At 40.3% G+C, this 22,403-nt stretch overlaps 1 protein-coding gene across 4 annotated transcripts in view; it reads left to right on the top strand.

Annotated features, from left to right (window-relative positions):
- LOC133498465 (zinc finger protein 609-like) overlaps positions 1–22,403 on the top strand; it is a 157,038-nt gene that overhangs the window by 116,190 nt on the left and 18,445 nt on the right. For all 4 annotated transcript variants that reach the window (XM_061815317.1, XM_061815319.1, XM_061815316.1 and 1 more), the window contains exon 4: positions 18,571–18,658. In XM_061815317.1, the coding sequence (XP_061671301.1) occupies positions 18,571–18,658 (88 nt within the window). The remainder of the gene's footprint in view (positions 1–18,570; positions 18,659–22,403) is intronic.

The following is a 22,403-nucleotide window of genomic DNA, read 5'->3' as shown; positions in this document are numbered from 1 at the left end:
GCGTTTGGTTGCCTGGATGGCCACCAGACTGGGGTTGGGGGGGCATGTTTGTGTGAATATAAAATGAGTGTAATTATTTTTGTTGTGTGCTTTGTTTTAGCATAAACCCCAAGTGGGATGTCAATAAACACCTTAAGCCAGTCACTCACATTTGACGAGCGTCACCGCGCTCGAACGCCTTTGCGCTCACAAATCTGCAGAGTCGAGCACGAAAATTCACACACGTGAAATTTGTTACGAGTAAAAATACGTAGATATTCATTGTCAGCGTACATGAAAACCAATTCAGCGCAGTGAACCGCAGCCTGACTTTTTTTTTTTTTTTACACAGAAGCACACGGCTCTTAAAGTGGTACACTCATAATTACAAACACCATCCACCCACATAATCTGGGCAACGTAGCGGAAAGAGTTAGACATGCTGCTTGTGTTTCCATAATAATGGTAAAAGTAAAAAAAAAAAAAAAGAAGTGGTGTTGCTTTAATGAATGTTGTGGTATGTGAATAATAGAAGATAAAGTGGTGAAACTGGATGAGATTTTCTCTTTTTTGAGTAAAAAAGGTCTGGTCTGAAGCCAAAGTAGAAAGTACAGGATGAGATGGTGGTTACTGTTAAAATCCCACCTTGGTACAGGCTGATTGACGATGAAAACGGAGACAATACAGTGCACAAAAAGCGAATTCTGTATTTTAAATTTAGGAGACAACATAACATTAACCTTAAAACTGTTTGGGAGCATCATTCAGCTTTCAACATGCATTGCGAAAGATATTCTGTAAGCAATAATTCAGTTTTACACCAAGAAAAACAGACAGGGATATCATTGTAGGAAAAAAAAAAATGAAACAAAGTTACAAGCGACCTTTCAAATTTATAGTTGGCTTGGTTTAGTTACAGTCACTCACATTTGACGAGCGTGACCGCGCTCGCGCACCTTTTATTACGCTAGATGATAATACATCACGATTGCTGACAGGACTATATCGCTAGCTTGTTGCCACTAACGTCGATTATGTTGAACTAAACTTTCAGCATTTTCAAAACATTGCTGGTTTAGACCGTTCGTGTTTATTCCTTTAGAGGCCAGTGCATTTAACTTTTTTTTTTCAAATAATGTTTGTCAGAGCAAGAATTTTTATTGATGAATAATTTGAAATACCATTTTATATCATATTCGACTAGTATCAATTGAAATTGGAAATTATCATTTCATTTTTTTTCTATTTTAGTTATTTATTTTATTTATTTTTAATTTACAGTTATTTTATATTAATCTAGTAAGTTATTTTGAGGTCTTGAGATTCCATCCCTAATCACACCCGCAACTTTATCTGCGAGCATGACTGACCCCACCCATACATTTTTAAAATGTGAGTGACTGTTAAGGCATGCTCAAGCAGGCCAGAATAACATTCTACAGGCTTCAACGTACGAGCTGCTGCACAAAGCTAGCAACATTAATTTCGGTTCAGCTATCATCTTGAAGGTAACCCGAATCTGTGCCTGTGTATCCAGTCAGGCCTTGCTGTTCATGGTTTCACCTTGAGTCATCATAGCATTCTGTCTGAAATGGGATGTTTCGATGGTTATAGAATTTCAGATCCCCATTGAAAAAGTAGTTTTGGGGCCGTTTTCGAGTTAGAATTTCTTACCAGTGTCTTTACATAGTTGGTGGTACAACACAACACTGTAAGGGCTCCAGTCCATCTACTGTATAATGCGCTATGAAAAATATATGATAAATACTGGTACATAAACGCTGTATATAAATACAAATAGAACAATACTCCCTGGCATATATTATTCAAAGGCTATAAAAAAATGGTACAGGGGGTTGTTTTTGTTTTTGTTGTTGTTTTCTTTTAAACCTGTCCTGTTTAGGCATTTTAGGCTTAGTGCTTGGGTTTTTGGGAACAGACAGAGGTTAAGACTAGACAAAAGGAATTGGGGTGCAAATCACAGCAGTAGTAGTAATAGTAACATTTGACAAGGGTTATTATTTGTGGATGGGGATATGGGTGGGTTCCCGATCAGGACATGAAATAACGAACCAAGAAAAAGTAAAACTCATGGGTTCAGTGTTTGTGTGAGATCGAAAGTGAAAAAGTTCAATCGGGACATCCCAAATGAATTCATTGCTCAACATAATTTTCACTTTCGTGGTTCAAAGTGTGTATGTCGGGAAGAAAATGCAAAAAATGTGAATTACATCAAAGAGAAGAACTTACTGTTCCGTGTTGCATTTCTTTTTTTTAAATTAATCATGTGGTGTCTTTCTGCTATAGTCTTACACTATTTACATAGCCCATGAAGCTACCACATCTCGCCAACAAGCACTAAAATGGAAACAAAAAGCTGATTAGACTTTATTGATATGTCACACCAAACTGAGGACTATCACTTGTTGGAAACATGATTAAACAGATTAATCAAAACAGATTTTGCTCATTGCGAGGCATCAGAACATGGGGAAAATAAGTCAAGCATATGACCGGAAGAAAGCAGGAAACATCCAAATAATTTTGCAAGGCCATCCTGATTAGCAATGATGTTGAACAATTCCTTGTGCCATTATGTATATTTAATTAAAAAAGTTCTCTGAGTCCCAAACATGGAAGTAATGAAGATCTGAAGGGAACAAAAAGGGGGAAATACTGCTGTAATACAGAATATATTTTGCTTAATACGTTTAAATCTTGACCTTTTCACGTTATAATGCTTGTACGCAATCTATAACATTATACACTGATTGTTCTTATGATATTATAAAAAAAAATGCATTTGTCCAAATGTATTCTGATTTATATCTTATTTTGTGATGGCTTAAAGAAGTGGGTTACTGTTGCCATGAGCTGCAGTTTTGTCTCTGTACGTGGGTATGCGCGTGCATGCTCTCACATTGCATTTGGCATGCCAGCCAACAGCTGCTTCATTACTTCACACTTTCAGTGTTGTGGGAGAAAATGTACGACAGACCGTAGTAATTGTGTGAGTTTCACCCGACATTCTCATGTGTAAGAGAAAGAAATGGATGAATAAGCAGCAAACAAATTGCAACCACCGAAGCTTGACCTTTGGACATTGATGACAAGAACCTTGGTTGTGAAGGAAGAATCTATTTTCCTCCTGTGATTTGAGCCAAATGCAGCATCCTGGACTGGAAAGATACTCGAGAATGATTGTTGTTTGTAAAACTTCATTACTTTGGGGAATTACTGCACCAGATTACCACATCACCAAACTAAATATCAGAAACAGTTCTCTGGTGATGATGGAGGAAAATGGGTCATTAGAGGAGAGAAAAAGCAAATTTGTGCTGTTGAGTCAGTTTGGGAGCAAGTGAAGCGTAGACAGGAGAAGGGGATGCAGTGGGGGTAGGCAGTCATAGCCATGGTATTTTGAGGCCCAGGACTGACACAAATCCCCTTAGCAAAGAGGAGGCAGTGGCAGCTCCGAAGGTCATGTCAGCATAGCGATGGGTGAAACCCCCTCGCAGTCTTAGCATGCTGATACCACCAAATGTCATCTCTAAAGTGCTGTAGAGGTGTATTGCTCTTGAAATATAGCCCAGAATGCACTGGCTTCTGCTCTAGGGTAGAAGGAACACAGAGGGGCCTCTTTGTCCAAATAGTCCTGCTCACTGCCAGTGCACCTCATCCCCTTCCCCCAAAGCTTCACACACTCAAACACACACACACACACACACACACACACACACACACACACACACACACACACTCACAGACCGACATGACACAGCAGGCTCTTCCCCAAGCAGGCCCCACAGATTCTTAAACGCCCTGATAGAAAAATAATACGTTATTGCCTGTGTTTGCCTTGTGTTGCTTGTGTTTCTTAATAGTGTATTTCTTGTGTTTGTCTCATGCATTATTTATGCATTACCCTTTACAATATTTCGCATGATGAGTACTGGCTTGAGAACATGGGTTAAAATCTGTTTAGCATATCATGCAAGGTCAGTGTTAAAGTAAACAGTGTAAATTACTACCCTATATTTTACTTCTCTGAACTGTCTTTTAGGGTAATAAAAGTAGGATTCTAAAGTCACCTTTCCATCAAGCAGTATTGGATGCTTCAGTTCTGTAGCATGCCCATTTGTTTGCATTTCAAATTGAAAAAGGTATCAAAATACTTTAAAGGTCCCTCCCAATTTTGGGACAGTCTAGTACCCGCACTCTTTTACTACCAAACCATGCTGTTGTAAAACATGCACAATGTGGTCTGACATTGTCTTGCGGGAATAAGCACGGGCGTCCATAAAAAATACTTTGCTTGGATGGCAGCATATGTTTCTCCAAAACCTGTATGTACCTTTCAGTATTAATGGTGCCCTTACAAATGTGTAAATTACCCATGCCATTGGCACTCACACAGCCCCACACTATCACAGATGCTGGCTTTTGAACTTGCCGTCCATAACAGTCCAGATGGTTCTTTACCTCTGTGGCCTGCAGGACACGAGATCCACAATTTTCAAAAGCAATTTGAAATGTGGGTCATCGATGGTGTAGTGGCACACACGCCTGAGTGTGGTACAGGCAGCTTGGGATCGATTCCTGCTCAGTGATGGTGTTGATTTTTGCTCTGCGACTGACTGGCGACAAGTTCAGGGTGTAGTCTGCTTTTCGTCCAATATTAGCTGGGAAAGGGACCGGCTCTGCTAAGGCAGCACAGTGGTGCAACTGGTTATAGTTCTGAGGACCGGGATTAAAATCCCGGCCCCGCCTGCATGTTCTCCCCATGCCTGGATGGGTTATCACCAGGCACTCCGGTTTCCTCTCAAATCACCAAAACATGCACTAATTGGAGACTTTAAATTTCCTCCAGGTGTGATTATGAGTGTGACTGTTGTCTGTCTTTATGTGCCTTGCAATTGGCTGGCAATCAGTTCAGGGTGTACCCCAGCCATTGTTGATGATAGCTGGCATAGGCTCAGCACTCCAGTGACCCTCCTGAGGATAAACGGCTAAAAAAATGGATGGATGAATTTGAAATTTGGACTTGTCAGACCACAGAACAGTTTCCACTTCGTATCAGACCATCTTAGCTGAGCTCGGGCCCAGGGAAGCCGGTGGTGTTTCGAGGTGTTGTTGATAAATGGCTTTTGCTATGCATAGTAGTTATAAGTTGCACTTACAAACGTAGCGCTGTATTTACTGACATTGGTTTTCTGAAGTGTTCCTGAGCCCTTGTGGTGATATGCTTTACACATTGAGTATCCCTAACCCTAAATTCCTTTCAATTGTACATTGAGGAACATTGTTTTTGAACTGTTTGACTATTTTCTCACACACTTTACAATGAGGTGAAACTTCCCTCCATCTTTCCTTGTGAATGACTGAGCAATTCAAGGAAGCTCCTTTTACACCCAATGATGGCATCCACCCATTCCCAATTAGCCTGTTCACCTGTGGGATGTTCTAAAGAGGTGTTTGATCAGGATTCCTCAACTTTCACATTTTTTTTTCTTGGCAACTGTCCCAGCTTTTTTGGAGCCTATAATCATAAAATTCCAAGTTACGATTATTTGCTCAAAGCTAAATATCTTGTTTTTGTAGTGTATTCAATTAAATATAGGATGAAAATGTTTAACGTCTGAACTTCATTGAAATGTGTTTTGTACACTGTTGTGCTGCTGTGCACCACATTTCACATATGCAAACCGTGGTGGAAACATGAGCCAGATCAGGATTTATTGTTCCATATGGAACCGTTGTTGTGACTCTTGAACAAAACTGAATCAAGTGGTATAATAGTGGCTTACAGACACTTACAGGGACGGCTGTCATGATTATTATTTTTTTGACTTACCATTCGATAAATAAAATAGTCAACAGCAGTTTTTCCAGAATCAAATTGTCATTGGTGTGGTGAGCTGGCATGGGGATCACACAATGAGCAGACAGTCTTGGATGGCTGTGTCATTAGCCGCTAGTGGGCTCATGGATAAACGATACACTCTTGCAGGTGTTGGCTCCATACAATACGCCATAGCTTTACTCCATGTGCAGCACGTAGACTGACACGACAGAGACACTTAAGGGAGAGTTAACCGTTTCAGGTGTTCACCAGCCTTATCATGAGATAACAAACTACTCTGCGAGCTCAAGAGCTAGCAAATTAAAGGTCCACGGACACCAAAAGTATGATTTGTACAATGTTTTTAATTTAAAGGAGTGGACCCATCCATTTTTTCACCACACAACATGACTTTGATGTGTATCTTTTTTTGTAACTCCTGCCATGAAAATCCTCTTGAGAGATTTGTTTTGGAGAAGAAGCAAGAAGTGACATTATCAGCAGGAGCACACTCAGGTGGCCTCATGTGTTTATACCAGTTTTACCTACGGGAAGGGAGGTCTTTGTTCCTTCGTGTTAGCCAAAATGCCGACTTGTTGCATTGCTGGATATTGCTCAAAATGGATTCGCTCTTCATACTTTTCCAAAAGACCCGGATCATCATGAAAAATGGATTGCATAGGTGCAAAGGACGAGAGCTTCGTTAGTTCCAAATGACAGGTAGGTGTGTATAGAGCTGCATTAAAAAAAAACAATAGTTGGGGGGGGCATAATCCTTCATTCAGACATCCGGTCGTTTGCTTGCTCCTTTTTTTCCCCCGTTTTATTTTTTGCTCAAGGCAGGGTTAGTTAGGGTTTGAGTGCTCACGCTCGAGGGCAGTCAGGGAGTCTGTTGTTAGTTAGAAGTGATCCACATATCATCTAAATATGGCTTGAAACCATTGGGTTGCAGTGGTCACTTCACTCAACTGTGAGATGTTCACTTCGAAAAGAGCTTCCATGTCAGAAGGGGGTTCGGAAAAATCAGAAAATCTCTTTTGTTCCTCTCCCATGGCAAGTGCCACTACGTGTTTTCAAAGGCAAATCCCCCAGTGTCATGTCTGCTGATGACGTTGCAGACAATACACAAAACACGCTCTCCACCCATATTTATTTTTTTGTATAGATGTTGAAGTGAATAATGTTACAGTGATGAAAATATGTATTTGAACACCCTGGTATATTGCAAGTTCTCACACTTAGAAATCATGGAGTGGTCTGAAATTTTCATCGTAGGTGCATGTCCACCGTGAGAGAGATAATCTAAAAAGAAAAATCCAGAAATCACAATGTGTGATTTTTTTTTTTTTTTTTTTACGATTTATTTGTGTGATACAGCTACAAATAAGTATTTGAACACCTATCTATCAGCGAGAATTCTGACCCATAAAAAGACACGTTAGTCGACCTTTAAAAGTCCACCTCCACTCCATGTATTATCTTGAATCAGATGCACCTGTGTGAGGTCGTTAGCTGCATAAAGACACCTGTCCACCCCATGCAATCAGTAAGACTCAAAACTTGTAACATGGCCAAGACCAAAGAGCTGTCCAAAGACACCAGAGACAAAATTCTACAACTCCACACGGCTGGAAAGGGCTACGGAGAAATTGCCAAGCAGCTTGGTGAAAAAAGGTCCACTGTTGGAGCAGTCATTGGAAAATGGAAGAAGATAAATATGAAGGTCAATCTCAGAGGAGCTATTACCTTGTGGGCTCTCATTGATTCTTAGAAAGGTGAGGAATCAGCCCAGGACTACACAACAGGACTTAGTCAATGACCTGAAAAGAGCTGGGACCACCGTTTCCAAGGTGACTGTTGGTAATACACGAAGATGTCATGGTTTGAAATCATGCATGGCACGGAAGGTTCCCCTGCTACAGAGGAGTCATGGGAGAAAGTTTTGTGGTCAGATGAGACCAAAATCGAACTTTTTGGTCATAATTCCACTAACCGCGTTTGCAGGAAGACGAATGATGAGTTCCATCCCAAGAACACCATCCCTACTGTGAAGCATGGGGGTGGTAGCATCATGCTTTGGGGGTGTTTTTCTGGACATGGGACAGGACGACTGCAATGTATTAAGGAGAGGATGACCATGACCATGTATTGTGAGATTTTGGGGAGCAACCTCTTTCCCTCAGTCAGAGCATTGAAGATGGGTCGTGGCTGGGTCTTTCAACATGACAACAACCTGAAGCACACAGCCAGTAAAACCAAGGAGTGGTTCCGTAAGAGGCATGTCAAGTTTCTGGCGTGGCCTAGACAGTCTCCAGACCTAAACCCAATGGAAAATCTTTGGAGGGAGCTGAAACTCCGTGTTTCTCAGCGACAGCCCAGAAATCTATCTGATCTAGAGAAGATCTGTGTGGAGGAGTGGGCTAAAATCCTTCCTGCAGTGTTGCGCAAACATTGTGAACAACTACAGGAAACGTTTGACCTCTGTAATTGCAAACAAAGGCTACTGTACCAAATATTAACATTGGTTTTCTCAGGTGTTCAAATACTTGTTTGCCGCTGTATCACACAAAATTTAAAAAAAAAAAAAATCATACATTGTGATTTGTGGATTTTTCTATTTAGATTATCTCTCTCACAGTGGACATGCACCTATGATGAAAATTTCAGACCCCTCCATGATGTCTAAGTGGGACAACTTGCAATATAGCAGGGTGTTCAAATACTAATTTTCTTCACTGTATATGTATTTTTTATAACAATATCTATTTTAGAATGTTTATAGGCACTTGGGCTTTAAGGTGCTAAACAGCTCACTCCACCATGGAAAAGTTGTGTAAAACGCCAGTGGCTCTCTGAATTGTGTGCAAATGACACAAACTCATGAACGTTGACTCTATATTAAGCATAACCTCTGCGGATGTCAGTTTATATTTGACAGGTAAAGGGGTCGTTTTAATCGAACCCAGCATACAGTAGTAAAGTTAGCATTGAAACACTCATTCCAGTTTAAATAATTCTGATCTCTGGTCAACTAGTGACGTGATTTATTCCAATCGAGTGTATACATGATTTACACTACATTCACTACATTTTCTGTCAGTGGCCTTAGTTTTTGCTGTCGCAGTAGAGCACAGTTTGCTCTTTTTTTGTTGCAGAATCTGTCTTTGAAATAGTAGTTTGCATCAGAAGAAACAATATTAACTTAATCACAAACACTGGTTTTATCTTTTAACAATTTTATAACTTGCATGGCAAAAGCATGGCAAAAACGGCACAAATTTAGTTGTCTTGCTTTCCATTTATCAGTTAATTTAGTTCCTGTACTTGCAGCCAGTTATTTTCCTCATCATTCTGCAAAAGGTCCATGAAGTTAATTTTCCAGAGAAAATTCGGCACTTTTTAGTTTTAAGGTTCCTTGAATTTTTGTGGAAATTACTCTCAAGGGTTTTGATAAATCTATAGTCTTGAGATACAACTGGTGAAGAAGTTTTTAGTCAGCCACCAATTGTGCAACTTCTCCCACATAAAAGGATGAGACGCTGAGAGTTTTTATCATAGACATAGCTCACCTATATGAGACAAAATTAGGGACAAAAATCACTTTCTGATTTTTAAATAATTTTTTAACAAATTAAAAAAATAGTCACCAACAAACAAACAAGATATCTGGCTCTCACAGACCTGTAACGTCTTCCTTAAGTGACTTCTCTCCCTCCGCCCGTTTACGTGTATTCATTTCACCTGTTTGAAGTTATTATCAGTATAAAGTACACATGTCTACAATCTCAGTCATATGGCCAAGACCAAAGAGCTGTAAAAGGACACCAGAAACAAAACTGTATACCTTCACCAGGCTGGGAAGACTGTTTTCCACCATAATTTGCTCATAAATTCTTTAAAAATAATAAAATGTTATTTATTTATTATTTATATTATTTATTTGATTTTCATTTTTTTCTCATTTCGTCACAGAGGCGATATATACCGATGATGAAAATGACAGGCCTCTCATCTTTTTAAGTGGGAGAATTTACACAATCTGTGGCAGACTACTATTTTGCCCCACTGTACCAAAGTAATAAATTGAGTCCTTGGATTGTGTCACAAAAGGTTGCCAGAGTGAGGCCATAGAGACTTATTCCTTTCTGAAATTGGCCTGGAACTTATTTTTTCCAAGTACGTAAATGGCCTTCAAAACACCAATCATATCTCCGAAGGAATTGTCGTCTTTGCCAGTGTTTGTCAGAAGACATCGTGTTAGCTGTAGCCATGTCAGCGAGTGCTTAAGCAATGTGTCTGTGGCAGAACCGTCTCTTAATCTCAGCACCATCTCCTTCAAGGAAAACACCAGAGGGTTTGTTTCAACAAAAACATTCTAGTCTTTCCCAGGTGACACTTAAAAAAAAAAAACTACTCCCTCCACACAAATTCTTTCAAGAATGAATGAGTATTATCACATTCAGATCAAGAGCAAAGGTCCCGGCATGCATGGCTGCTATTTTCAGTGTACTCAGACAAAGAGGAACCATATTCGAATGGATTTTTCTACATGTCAACAGCTGCATGTGGCTGATAATGCTCCAGAAGTGCAAAGCATACTAATGCTTCCATCTTCCGCCTTTCCTTGGTATGAGAAAATTGACCTCCTCACTGGCTGTCATTCCTGTCAGTGAGAGCAACTTCACATTTTACATCCTATGAGATTTTAGCTTCCAAAAAAATTCAGATGGGGCCCAGATGGCCTAACTGTAAAAGATACAGGATTAAAAATAAATCCGTTCTTTGTTTTTGTCTGTCAGCCACATGTAATTCCTTCCTATATAAATGGGAATGATGTTTGTTATTCATTGTTTTCTTTTATTTAGTAATACATTCATCAAGTCAAAGACTTCCTGAGGACTGATTCCTAGAATATCTTTTTTTCCATAGAAAATCAGATGCTTTTAAAATGAATTTAATCTAGTCCGTAAAATATGGGAAAAGGACTGTGATAGTGTCCCTAACCCCATGTCTTTAAAACATCACTTTTTTGTGTAACATATTAGTCTCAGACAAGGTTCATGCACAGTGACACATTTGAGAATTAATTGTAAAATATAGGATGGTAAATTTACCTTTAGCTGAGGGTTTCAGCTCTCAATTTGGTTATTAACATTCATGTCGTTACATTAGATTCTAATTTGTCCTCGGTTTTCTTCGACAAAGAATGGTTTTATGCTTTTTCTGATCATAATGATTCTGAAGTTCTACTTCATTTTTATGCACCCAAAACCCAATAAAATAAATAAACCCAAAAGTACTGAGGGTAGAAATAAATAAATAAATTGGATGAAGTAGTTAATATCTCAAATTCTTAATTTATCAGTGAGCGTTTTGAGGGCAGCACACCAGCTGTATTTATCTTTGCTTCTCTATAGAATGATGGCTGACTTTTTTCCTCTCGTTCTTACTTTAAAGTAATCTTTGTTTGGGAATTCTAAATACCTAATTGTGGTCCTGAATTTTTACAACAACAACCCCACGGTGTCATCAAACATAATCTATTTCCTCTTATTTTGAGAAATATGTTCGACAAATTCACTCATTAATTCTACTGAATCACTGAGTTAGTGCAGATCAGAGGTCAGCCAATGAACTTGTGCCCCCTTAAAAACGGAGGACCTGATTGATCGTCCTCAGTGAAACCTCACGAAATGTTTAAATGGAGGAGAAGTTATGACTGGAATGGCCATTCACCCATGCAGCTGCAGAAAATACACTTGACTTAAAATTTAAAAGATTACCCTTTCCTTCCCCTCAAGTAATTCCATACAAGTATGCTGGAGAGCTTGGGGCCTCTCAGAGGCTGCCATGTGTTGCTTAACAGCACTAAATGAAACTGAGTGGTAAAATTACTGGCCAATTCCTCTCATTAATGCAGACTTCACTCAACTGTCCTGAGTGGCCCTAATGAGGGTGTCATTAAGTGCCCCATGGTGGAAGGCATTATTTTATTTTATACTTTTTTTGCGCTCAATCTTTCCAACCTTTGCTTGACCTCATAGCATATAGCAGCACGTTGGTAGACAGGTGCTGTGTCCTGATAAGACACTTAATAATCTTAATGGCTGCCTTGAGTTGCCAAATTTTCACCTGACCTGACCAGAGTATAAAACAAAATTAAATAGAGAGAGAAATAACAAATGTCAAGTTCTTCTGCAGTTTGTGACCGTGCACAACAGACCAATCAAACGGAGACTTACCCTTCCTTTACAATAACACTCTAATGACGAGGATTTTTTTAAATGAAAAATCAGTGCTTAAAGGCTAATGTTGTTTTATGCATTTGCTTCCATTAAGTTGCAATTCGTGATTGCTCTTTGTAATTGCACAATTATTCAGTTTGCCCTTCGTAAAGTAAAACATTTTGGGGTACATCCGTCCATCCATTTTCTTAGCCGCTTATCCTCACAAGGGTCACAAGGAGTGCTGGAGCCTATCCCAGCTGTCAACTAGCAGGAGGCGGGGTACACCCTGAACTGGTTGCCAGCCAATCCCAGGGCACATCGAGACAAACAGTCACACTCACAATCACACGTGGGGGCAATTTAGAGTGTCCACTTAATGTTGCATGTTTTTGGGATGTGGGAGGACTCCGGTGAGTGCCCGGAGGAAACCCACGCAGGCACGGGGAGAACATGCAAACTCCACACAGGTGGGTGCGGGATTGAACCCGGGACCTCAAAACTGTGAGGCCAACTCTTTTCAGTTGACCCACCATGCCCCATTTAAAAACAGCATTTTAAAGTAACTTGTGTTATTTTATTTGTCCTGTTTTACTTTTGAATCACATTGAAATACATTGAAATCGTCAAACTATGCAAAACAAATTGGAATTTTGGAAGGGGGACAATACTTTTTAGGCCATCAATTTTCTTTGCCGCTTATCCTCACGAGGGTCGCAGGGAGTGCTGGAGCCTATCCCAGCTATCAACGGGCAGGAGGCGGGGTACAACCTGAACTGGTTGCCAGCCAATCGCGGGGCACAATACTTTTTCATGTAACTGTGTGTTTGTGTATTGTGTAACCAACCAAAAAGAACACCACATTCATTGAGAGCTGGATGGCCTTAATGGGATGGCTGCCAAGTGACCTATGAGGTATTTGGATCAGATTAAAAGTATTGCTCAAAAATTGTGTGGGGGGGATTGATTAGGGTTATGATTCACTGTTTTATACTAAGACTGTGTATTCAAGAGCTGTTGTCAGACATGTTCAAGGATCAGTTACATGTTGAAAACCAACCTAATTTTGTTAAATAGCTACCTTACTGTTTCTCTAGAAAATCTCAATCTACGATCTAAATCTCCCCAAAAAAATTTACTTCACTTCACTTTCACTTAAACTCATAAAATGGCGAGGTTTCAGGTCATCTAGTCATTCATTTGACGTTTTTTAAATTGCGGTACTCCTACAACAATAATCTGCCAGAGCAGTAGGGCAACTGTTGAAGACATTTTGGAACAGGTCTGAGATCTTTTCATGGATTAGAGATACAGAAGGTATTCAGACCTCTTTAAAACTTGCATTCTTTATTATATTGCAGCCATTTACTTAAATTGTTTAAATTCATTTGATTCCTCATTAATACACACACATCACCCCATATTGATTGATAAAAAAAACAATTGTTGAAATTTTTGCAGATTTAATAAAAAAAAAACTAAAATAGCTCATAGCCCATAAGTATTCTGACCTTTTCCTTATTATTTAGTATAAGCACCGTTCTGAGCTAATACAGCCATGAGTCTTTTGGGGAATGATGAAACAAGTTTTTCCACACCTTTATTAAGGGATCCGCTGGCATACTTCCTTCCAGATCCTCTCCAGTTTTGTCAGGTTAGTGAACCTTTGGCCCAGTCTGAGGTCGTAAGCACTCTGGAGAAGGGTTTCATCCAGGATATCTCTTTACTTGGTTGCATTCATCTTTTTTTCAATTGCAAACATTCATTCTTTCCCTGCAGCTGAAAAACACCTTCACAGCATGAGGCTGCCACCGCTATGCTTCACTCTTGGGACTGTATTGTATTTCTCGCCATCTTGGAGTCCTTCATTTTTTTTGTAAACTCCATGCAGTATTTCATGTTTCATGCACTGAGGAGAGGCTTCTGTCGGGACACTCTACCATAATCGCTGTAATAGTAATCGGGAAGTGTTGTGTGCTAAGAGCCAATAAAGCGAGTATAACAGCAAGTCCATGCTCCCTGTTATTACTACTCCTGCTATTGAGCAAACAATGTACAATGTTCAAGCGTTTGAGCCACAATACACACAGGTGGAACTTGACATGTTGGGAGAGGGGCGTGGTGCTGATGACGAACAATAACAGTCCCATTATATAGACCGCGGACATTTGTTTCTGCTTTTCTGAGGAGTTGGTTTAGATGTAGAGAATATACAGCAGGCGTGGCCAGACTTTTTTACCCCAAGTTGTATTTTTCAAGCAGCCAGCTTCTCGCGATCGACCGGCGGCGGGGATGGTGTTGTTACTTATACAGTACCAGCACGAGAGGCTATAACTAAGCGGCTAATAACCAGTAATGATTACATGCATGTAAATTTCCCTGGCTGATGCACGAGCCTAAACTGTGACAGCCACCGCTTTATCCTGTCCGGTTGACCCCATGGGAGGTTAAAGAAGGACAAATTTGGGTGCATTTTCTCAATTTTGTTGCAGTTTGGTGCAGAACGCATCAGCATCTTGGCTTAGCTTGAACGAATGGTCTGTAATGTTAAGCACCGGCGACGTTGGGGGCGGGGTGAAGGATGTTTCTTCTGGGTCTGGCTGTTAAAGCTGGCACATATCCAGAATTTGCTTGGATTTCAAAAATGTTCTTTATTTTTTAAAGAAAATTCAATTAATATCCAAAATATATGTAATACTAATATTACTTCACATTGGAGGGTTTATTGTACATATGAATTTTGGGGAGAGTCTTCCTTTAAGCCTGTGCAATTGGTCAATTTGTCGAAAGGGGTGTGTTAAAAAAATAGCAGTGTGGCATTCCATCAGTGAGGTCATTAATTTTGTGAAAAACAGGTGTGAATCACGTGGCGCTTATATAAAGATGACGCCAGCACCTGTTAAAAGCCTGAAAAATGGGTCATTCAACACATTGTTCAGAAAAACAGCACACTTTGATTTTTGATCGAAGATGAGAAACCTTATGAAAAGGTGAAAAAAATTATAGGCTGTTCAGCTAAAATGTTCTCTAATGCTTTAAAATGGAGAGCAAAGCTAGAGACACATGGATGAAAAATGGACGACAACTATCTGAACGAATCGCAAAATAACGAGAATGGCAAAGGCTCAGCCAATGATCAACTACAGGATGATCAAAGACAGTCTAGAGTTACCTTTAAGTACTGTGACAGTGAGAAGATGTCTGTGTGAAGCTAATCTATTTACAAGAATCCTCCTCTTGAAAAAAGGCTTGTGCAGAAGAGGCTTCAATTTGCCAAAGAGCACATCAACTGGCTTAAAAAGAAATGGAGGAACATATTTTGGACAATGAGAGTAAAATTGTTCTTTTTGGGTTGAGGGGCTGTAGACAGTTTGTGAGATGACCCCCAAAGTCTGAACTCAAACCACAGTACAGAATGATGACAGTGAAGCATAGTGGTGCAAGCATCATGATATGGGCATGTTTCTCCTACTATGGTGTTGAGCCTATTTATCGCATACCAGGGATTATGGAACTATTTGCATATGTCAAAATACTTGAAGAGGTCATGTTGCCTTATGCTGAAGAGGACATGCCCTTGTAATGGGTGTTTCAACAACACAATCACCCCAAACATACAAGTAAACATACAAAGTCTTGCTTCCAAACCAACAAAATTAATGTCATGGAGCCCAGTCCACAGACCTTAATCCATTCAAGAATTTGTGGGGTGACATAAAAAATGAAGCAAATCCAAGATATGCCAATGAACTCTGGAATGCCGTTCAGGAATCATGGAGTGAAATAACAGCTGATAGGTGCCACAAGTTGGTTGACTCCCTGCCAGACAGATGTGAAGCAGTTATTAAAAGAAAAAAAAAAAAAAGAACTGTGGTCATACAACTAAATATTTGTCGAGTGATTCAACGGATTGGTAAATCCCAGAAACAAAAAAGTTTCTACAAAATAGTTTTGAGTTTGTGAAGTCAACGTCAGCCTGCTATTTTTTTTTAAACACACCCCTTTCAATAAATTGACCCCTCCGTACAGGGCACTTAACCAAGCCTCCTGAATTTACGTCACCCCACGTGTGCTAACCTCAGACAAACAATTAGCAAAAATGGCAGCGCAGGAAGAAAAGACTAGAGCAAAATTGTCCGATTTACCAGCTGATTTCTCACTCGCATTCTTAGCTAACAGTGAAATATTGTTGAAAATCAGACAGCAGGGCTTCAAGTATTTCATCGAGGGGTATTTCAATGGTATTTACATGCATATCAACGGAGAAACCATTGATATTAGCGCGAGATCTTTCCGGAGTCAGAGGAAGACCGAGAAGCCACATAATATAATATATTATAACCCAAAGACAAATTCGTCATTGACAGTTTCCTATTTTCGTGTTACCTATCACACTTGTGTGCAGAATCTGTATGTGTATCTGTATGGCCGTTTGTGAACCGCCGTATGAAGGAAAAGAAGGCGAGGCTTGATTTACGAGTTGTTTCTCTCGTTTTCTTTGTGTAACGTCACGCGCTCCCCTCAATAATTATTCTTGAATTAGTGCCCAACCTACGTAAGTCCCGACCGAGTACGACAATCACTACTTTAGTGTCCTCAAACATCCTTCCTTCAGTCTTGGTGTCTCGGTGCACGTTGAAGGCTTTTAGGACTGGGAGTCCGGTTTAGCTTGGCTAATTAGCCGCGAACAATGCGACACGTTTGTGCAGTCAGATCATTGCAAAATATCGCTCAACACAGATCAAGTGTGTCAATCATTCACACGTAGCTATGTTATGCAAGCAAAGAACTGGTAATTCATTTATATGAGACAAGTATTGAAAATCAAAAATATGGCTTACCTTCGTACAAACATATCTGTTCCGGTTGATTTTAGCTGGATTCAGTTGATCATGCGGTCTTCAACGAAGTTTGATCCATTGAAGACATTTTTCGTACTCGGTCTTCTGTTCCGGTTGATTTTAGATGGATTCAGTTGATGATGCGATCTTCCACAAAGTTTGATCCATCGAAGACATTTTTCGTACTGGGTCTTCGGTTTTGGAAAGGGTACGAATTGAACTCCACCAAATCGCCTTTCAGGATACCTGTCGTCACTATTACAAAGTCCGTGACTACACCTCTTAACCATATCTATTGTTAAAGAACCCAAATACACGATAAAACGCTAACAAAAGCTATACTGGACCATGCAACGTTGTCTGAAGGAACGGCGGGTACAAAAAAAGGGCGTGGTTTATGCAGATCTCTGGCATCTGATTGGTCAGCAACGCCGATGACGCAATTTCTACGGCGGTGTCAATTGCCCAGTTGCACAGACTTAGGTGTGTATTTCATGAATGCTGGGTCTTGTTGGTTTTCTGGGAATCTCCTCCACCTACTGGTAACTTGTTAAGATGGTTAGTCACATTGGACTGCTATTATTTTGAACACTATATACCAGAGGCAAGGGTGAAGTGTCTCAAGTGGGACCCGTGTTGGAGGAAAAATGTGAGTGGAGAGTGGTTATAAGTTGAAAAAGCAGAAGTGATTATGACGAAGAGAGGGAAAATCAGGTGAGCAAGAGAGGTTTCCTCGCTTAATAAAATACCGGACTGGAAGCTGTCATCCATCATTCCTGTGCCATTCGATAAGTTACCTCAATGCAGCTTTCAGTTTCTCCGCAGTGCTGAAGTGGCAAACTGACGTCACAATAAGAGCAAAGTTAGGGGGATGCCGAGGGGGTTAATTTCGAACTCCTCATCGTACAAAGCTGTTTGTCTGATGATGTGCATTTTCAATGAAGGTAGGCCACCTTTTTTGATTTAATGAAGAATCTTAGTGCATATTCCTTTCCATAATTGTGATGTTTTGATGACTCCAGTGTTACCAGATACACTTTAGTTGCGTGGGCATCTTTTAAAATGTACCACAAAGTTCTAAGTTTAGATTTGAAACTCAAAGCCAGGTATCAGACTCAGGATAGGCCAGACTGTGTCACACGAGCTGAGTGTGACCCAATTCACACTTGTCAAATAGTGGCACAAAAGTGACAGATTGCTGTTATGCCAATGAAGTCACTATGCTTTTCTTACAGACTTCGGCACCTCCAGCTAAATTAAACTGTTCATACCACACGTGTATTAAATCCAAGATCTTATCTAGGTTCAAAAAGCAATTCAGAATAGTCATATTACTGCCATGAAGGTAGGCTACAGGAATGTGAAAAATTATAAATCATTATCCTTTGGGGAAATGCAAGATGGTTTATTTGAATGGAAAATGTGCTGAGTGGATTTTCCCTGGTAACCCGAGTGTGATCTTTCCCAGAGGGACCTCCTGTCAAGTAATCTGGAAGATTCAGTCCTAAATCAGTCCCCAAACCATTACAGTATTAAGATAGGTCTCTGGCTTATGTCTTATGTTTTGCAGATGAAAACCTCTTTTGCAACACTGTGAAAACATCCATAGAGATTTAAAATAATTTTCCTGCTCAAATTTTACAGATGTATTATTAATTATTTAAATGTTTCTGTTTCCTCACAGGAATGTTGGTGGTAAATGTTACTTGGAGAAACAAGACGTATGTGGGCACACTTTTGGACTGCACAAGGCATGACTGGGCTCCCCCCCGGTAAGAAATATTCAGTTTCAGTCTGCATGTGTGAATTTAATAACTTAAGATTTGTCTTGTTCATATTTAAAGAAAAAAAGTTACATATGAAGGGATGCAAGTATTCTTTGTGTTTGTGGAGTCAAAGGATCCTACCTTACACGCACTTAGGCTTGTGCTACTTTTGAGTGTGCAGCCTGAACTTTCAATCACCGTTAAAAGAACACTTTGTCCAAACTAATAGGAATGGGAGCACACATACCTAGTAGTTGAGGGTTCAGTGTTTCTTTTAATGCCAGATTTATCCACAGATTTCACCAAGAAACATCTCTAAATTGGAAAAGTATGTTTGAAATTCCTCTCTCGCTCAGACATTCCAATGAGCCCGGCTGGAAAACTGACAGTCAATCAGCATTTGCCACGCCTGCAGCGCTTGCTGTTCTTACCCCCCCTTGCCCGTGGATACGTTTCACCGAACAGAGAACGTCCTCTATCTGGAATTTTGTGGCCGATTTCTGTGAAAAATAATAACAAACAAACAAAAGAAAAATAGCATAATGTACAATGTTCAAGCCTGTCTGTTTGAGCCAGAATACACACAGACGTAACTTTATGTCTTGGAGAGGGGGCGTGCCGCTGAGGACGAACAATAATCGCATTATATGGATCGCAGGGATTTGTTTGATGCTTTTCTGAGGAGTTGGTTTAATATATACCAGGGGTGGCCAGATGTTTTTACCCTAAGATCTACTTTTCAAGCAGCCAGTCTCTTGCAATCACTGGCGGAGTGGGGGGGGGGGGCGAGGCACGCGTGCATCGCTGTAAATACAAGCCGGGAAGTGTTGTGTTGTTGTGAGTCAATAAAGCGGGTATAAGAGCGAGTCGATGCTCTGTTATTCGTACTCCCGCCATTAAGCAGACAAAACTAAAATAAAGTACAATGTTCAAGCGTTTGAGTCAGAATACACACAGGCGGAACTTGACGTAATGGAGAGGGGGTGTGACCTTGACAGAGGGAGTAACATGGACCTCGGAGATGTTCCAGACAGGCTCATTTCGAAAGACTGTTGTTCGTGTTCTCTTTGTGACCTAAAGCCAACTGTGGTGGAATGTGTTGTCGTGAGTTTGAAAGGCTGAACAAAGAATGGAGCTTATTGGAATGAACTTGGATCATGATCAACTTGTCTGCATAACATAGATACTAGATAATAGAAATAGAAAATGAACAAAAAAAAAAAAAACCTCCACAAAAATCAAACCCAGGTCCTCAGAAATGTAAGGCCAACGCATTTCCAGCCGAGCTACTGTGACACTGTTGTGGAGGTAATATTAACTTCCACCAAGCCAAAGATTATTTCATTATCAGCTGGACCCCGGCCACCCTGTTGGCTAAAGCAACCTATACCACAATATAAGGCCTACCTTTCACTGATGAGTTCTACCATCCTTCATGCCCACGAGTGTTGTCCTTAGTGCAGTCCTCCGCTGACTGGCCAAAACACACTCCAAAATCGTAGGATGGATAAATTGTGTGTCCCGCGCGTCGCCCGACTCGCATTCTTCATCAGATGAGGATAAATCTGAGAAATCAGTGCTGTGCATAATTGTGTAGGAATGTAACCGAGCCTTTGTTTACGCACTTAATGTCCCGCGCGTCGGCCGAGTAGTCAGACTCCAAGTCATTCCTGTCCTAAGAACCATCCGAAAATTCTACATTATTTACAGCGGCAGGTTCAAATCTGTATGGACGCATTCCTCCGTTTTCCCGATCAACCGATACTGCTATTTCTTCATCAGATGAGGATAAGTCTGAGAAATCAGCGCTGGGCATAATTGTTTCCCAACGTAAGTGAGCCTTTGTTCCCTCACCTATTCCGTTACATCCACGGATGTAGGTCATGTGACTCGCCAGAATGGCGGCACCCACGAAAATTCGTAATTGCCGATAAAAATCTTCTCAAAAAACATTAAATGAGAGAGGATGAACAACACATTGTCAAGGTACAGTACAATATGACATGACCTATTGGATACATTGTTAATCCAAACCACTGGATGTCTCCTTTAAACAGCTGCAGCTCATTCACAATGCTGCACTTCAGGATCTGACCGGAACAAAGAAGTCATAGTGTATAACTCCAATTCTAAAGTCAACACAGCCTTCCAGTCAGCTTTAGAATATATTTTAAAATGCTGCTACAGGTCTATAAATCACTAAATGGTTTAGATCCTGAATACATGAAAGAAATGTTGATAGAATACAAACCTAGTAGGGCACTGAGATCAATACACTGGCGCGCAGAGTCCAAAGCAAACATGGTGAAGCAGCATTTAGCTCTTATGCTGCACACAAATGGAGTAAGTTGCTAACAGAGGTGAAATCAGCCCCAAGTATGAATGTTTTTAAATCCATGTTGAAAACTTCTTTTTCCCTTACTTTTTAGAGTATTTGCACTTTACAATGATATTTCTTGCACTGTAGGCTGTTTTAATCTTACTTTTATTTTTTGTGATTTATGTTTTCCACTTTTTCAAATGTTTTATTTCTTTGTATTCAAATGCATTTAATCATGTAAAGAACATTGAGTTACCTTGTGTATCATATGCGCCATACAAATAAATTTGTTTTGCTTTGCTTTGGCAGATCGGTTGTTTACTGTTCAAAATCACATTTCATATTGGTTTGCGTCAAAATTAAGCCAAACAATTCTCACAATTTCAGTTCGAAAAAGCTTGAGAGTTAACACACTGACACAGACATCAAGGCATACATTTGTAATATTTCTGCAGCGTTCATGAAATATTCGAACATATTTTTTTTTATCTTCAATGAACAAACAAGCGAGTTTGCAGTTCCTATCATATTAGTAATTAAGTGTGTCCATCTTTAAGAGGATGGGTGGGTTGTTATTGTGGGGTGTGGATTGTTTCAGCCCCCTGCTTTACATTTTTACAATATTTGACCATTTCTCGGGGCATTACAAAACTCGTTGTGTGTTGTCAAGTATGTCAAAAACAATTTATCTCTTGTGATGGAGTCGCTCGAGTATGTCTAGTACAGCCATTTTGACATAAAATACTTCTGAGACATAAAAACAGAACACTAAGGAGACTCACTTAGTCTCTGGCAATTTAGTAGTATGAGGGAGTGAAAGAGTGGTGACCAGGATATGGAGGTTCCAAGATGATTTTGCATGCTCTTTGTCTTGCTTCTGGGAATTTCCTCAAGGGTGGGTAGGAGGTACTGGTAATTTTCCCGGCAGTCCTTATTGTCCATTGCAGTCAGAGTTTTTCCTATTTTGTGGCAGCACCAAACCACACTGTGATGGATGAACACAGCATTGAGTCGATAACTGTTGTGTCGAGTCCTCTCAACAGCTTTTGTGGCACGCGGAGCTTCCTTAAATCTGCAGGAAGTACCGTACTTACTCTGCTGGGCTTTTTTGAGGACGGAGTTGATTTTTCCCGCTTCAGGGGTGAAGAGACTATAATTCCCAGGAAGGTTATTTAAGGTTTCAGTGGTTGACACAGAGCAGATGGACTGCATGAGGGGCAGCTGTGACGAAGGATGCTTCCTGAAGTTCATCATCATCTCTGCACTCTTGAGCGTGTTCAGCTCCAGGTTGTGTTGGCCACACCAAAACTCCAGCTGGTGATATGCAGACTCGTCACCATCTTTGATGAGACCCATGACTTGTGTATCATCTGCAAGTTTCAGGAGCTTGATAGCTGGATGTGTTGTGGTGCAATTATTTGTGTAGAGAGA

This window comes from Syngnathoides biaculeatus, chromosome 3 (genome assembly GCF_019802595.1).
Source record: "Syngnathoides biaculeatus isolate LvHL_M chromosome 3, ASM1980259v1, whole genome shotgun sequence".
Classification (NCBI taxonomy): Eukaryota; Metazoa; Chordata; class Actinopteri; order Syngnathiformes; family Syngnathidae; genus Syngnathoides; species Syngnathoides biaculeatus.
The sequence above is the reverse complement of the archived record's forward strand: the minus strand, read 5'-3'. Positions and strand labels throughout refer to the sequence as shown.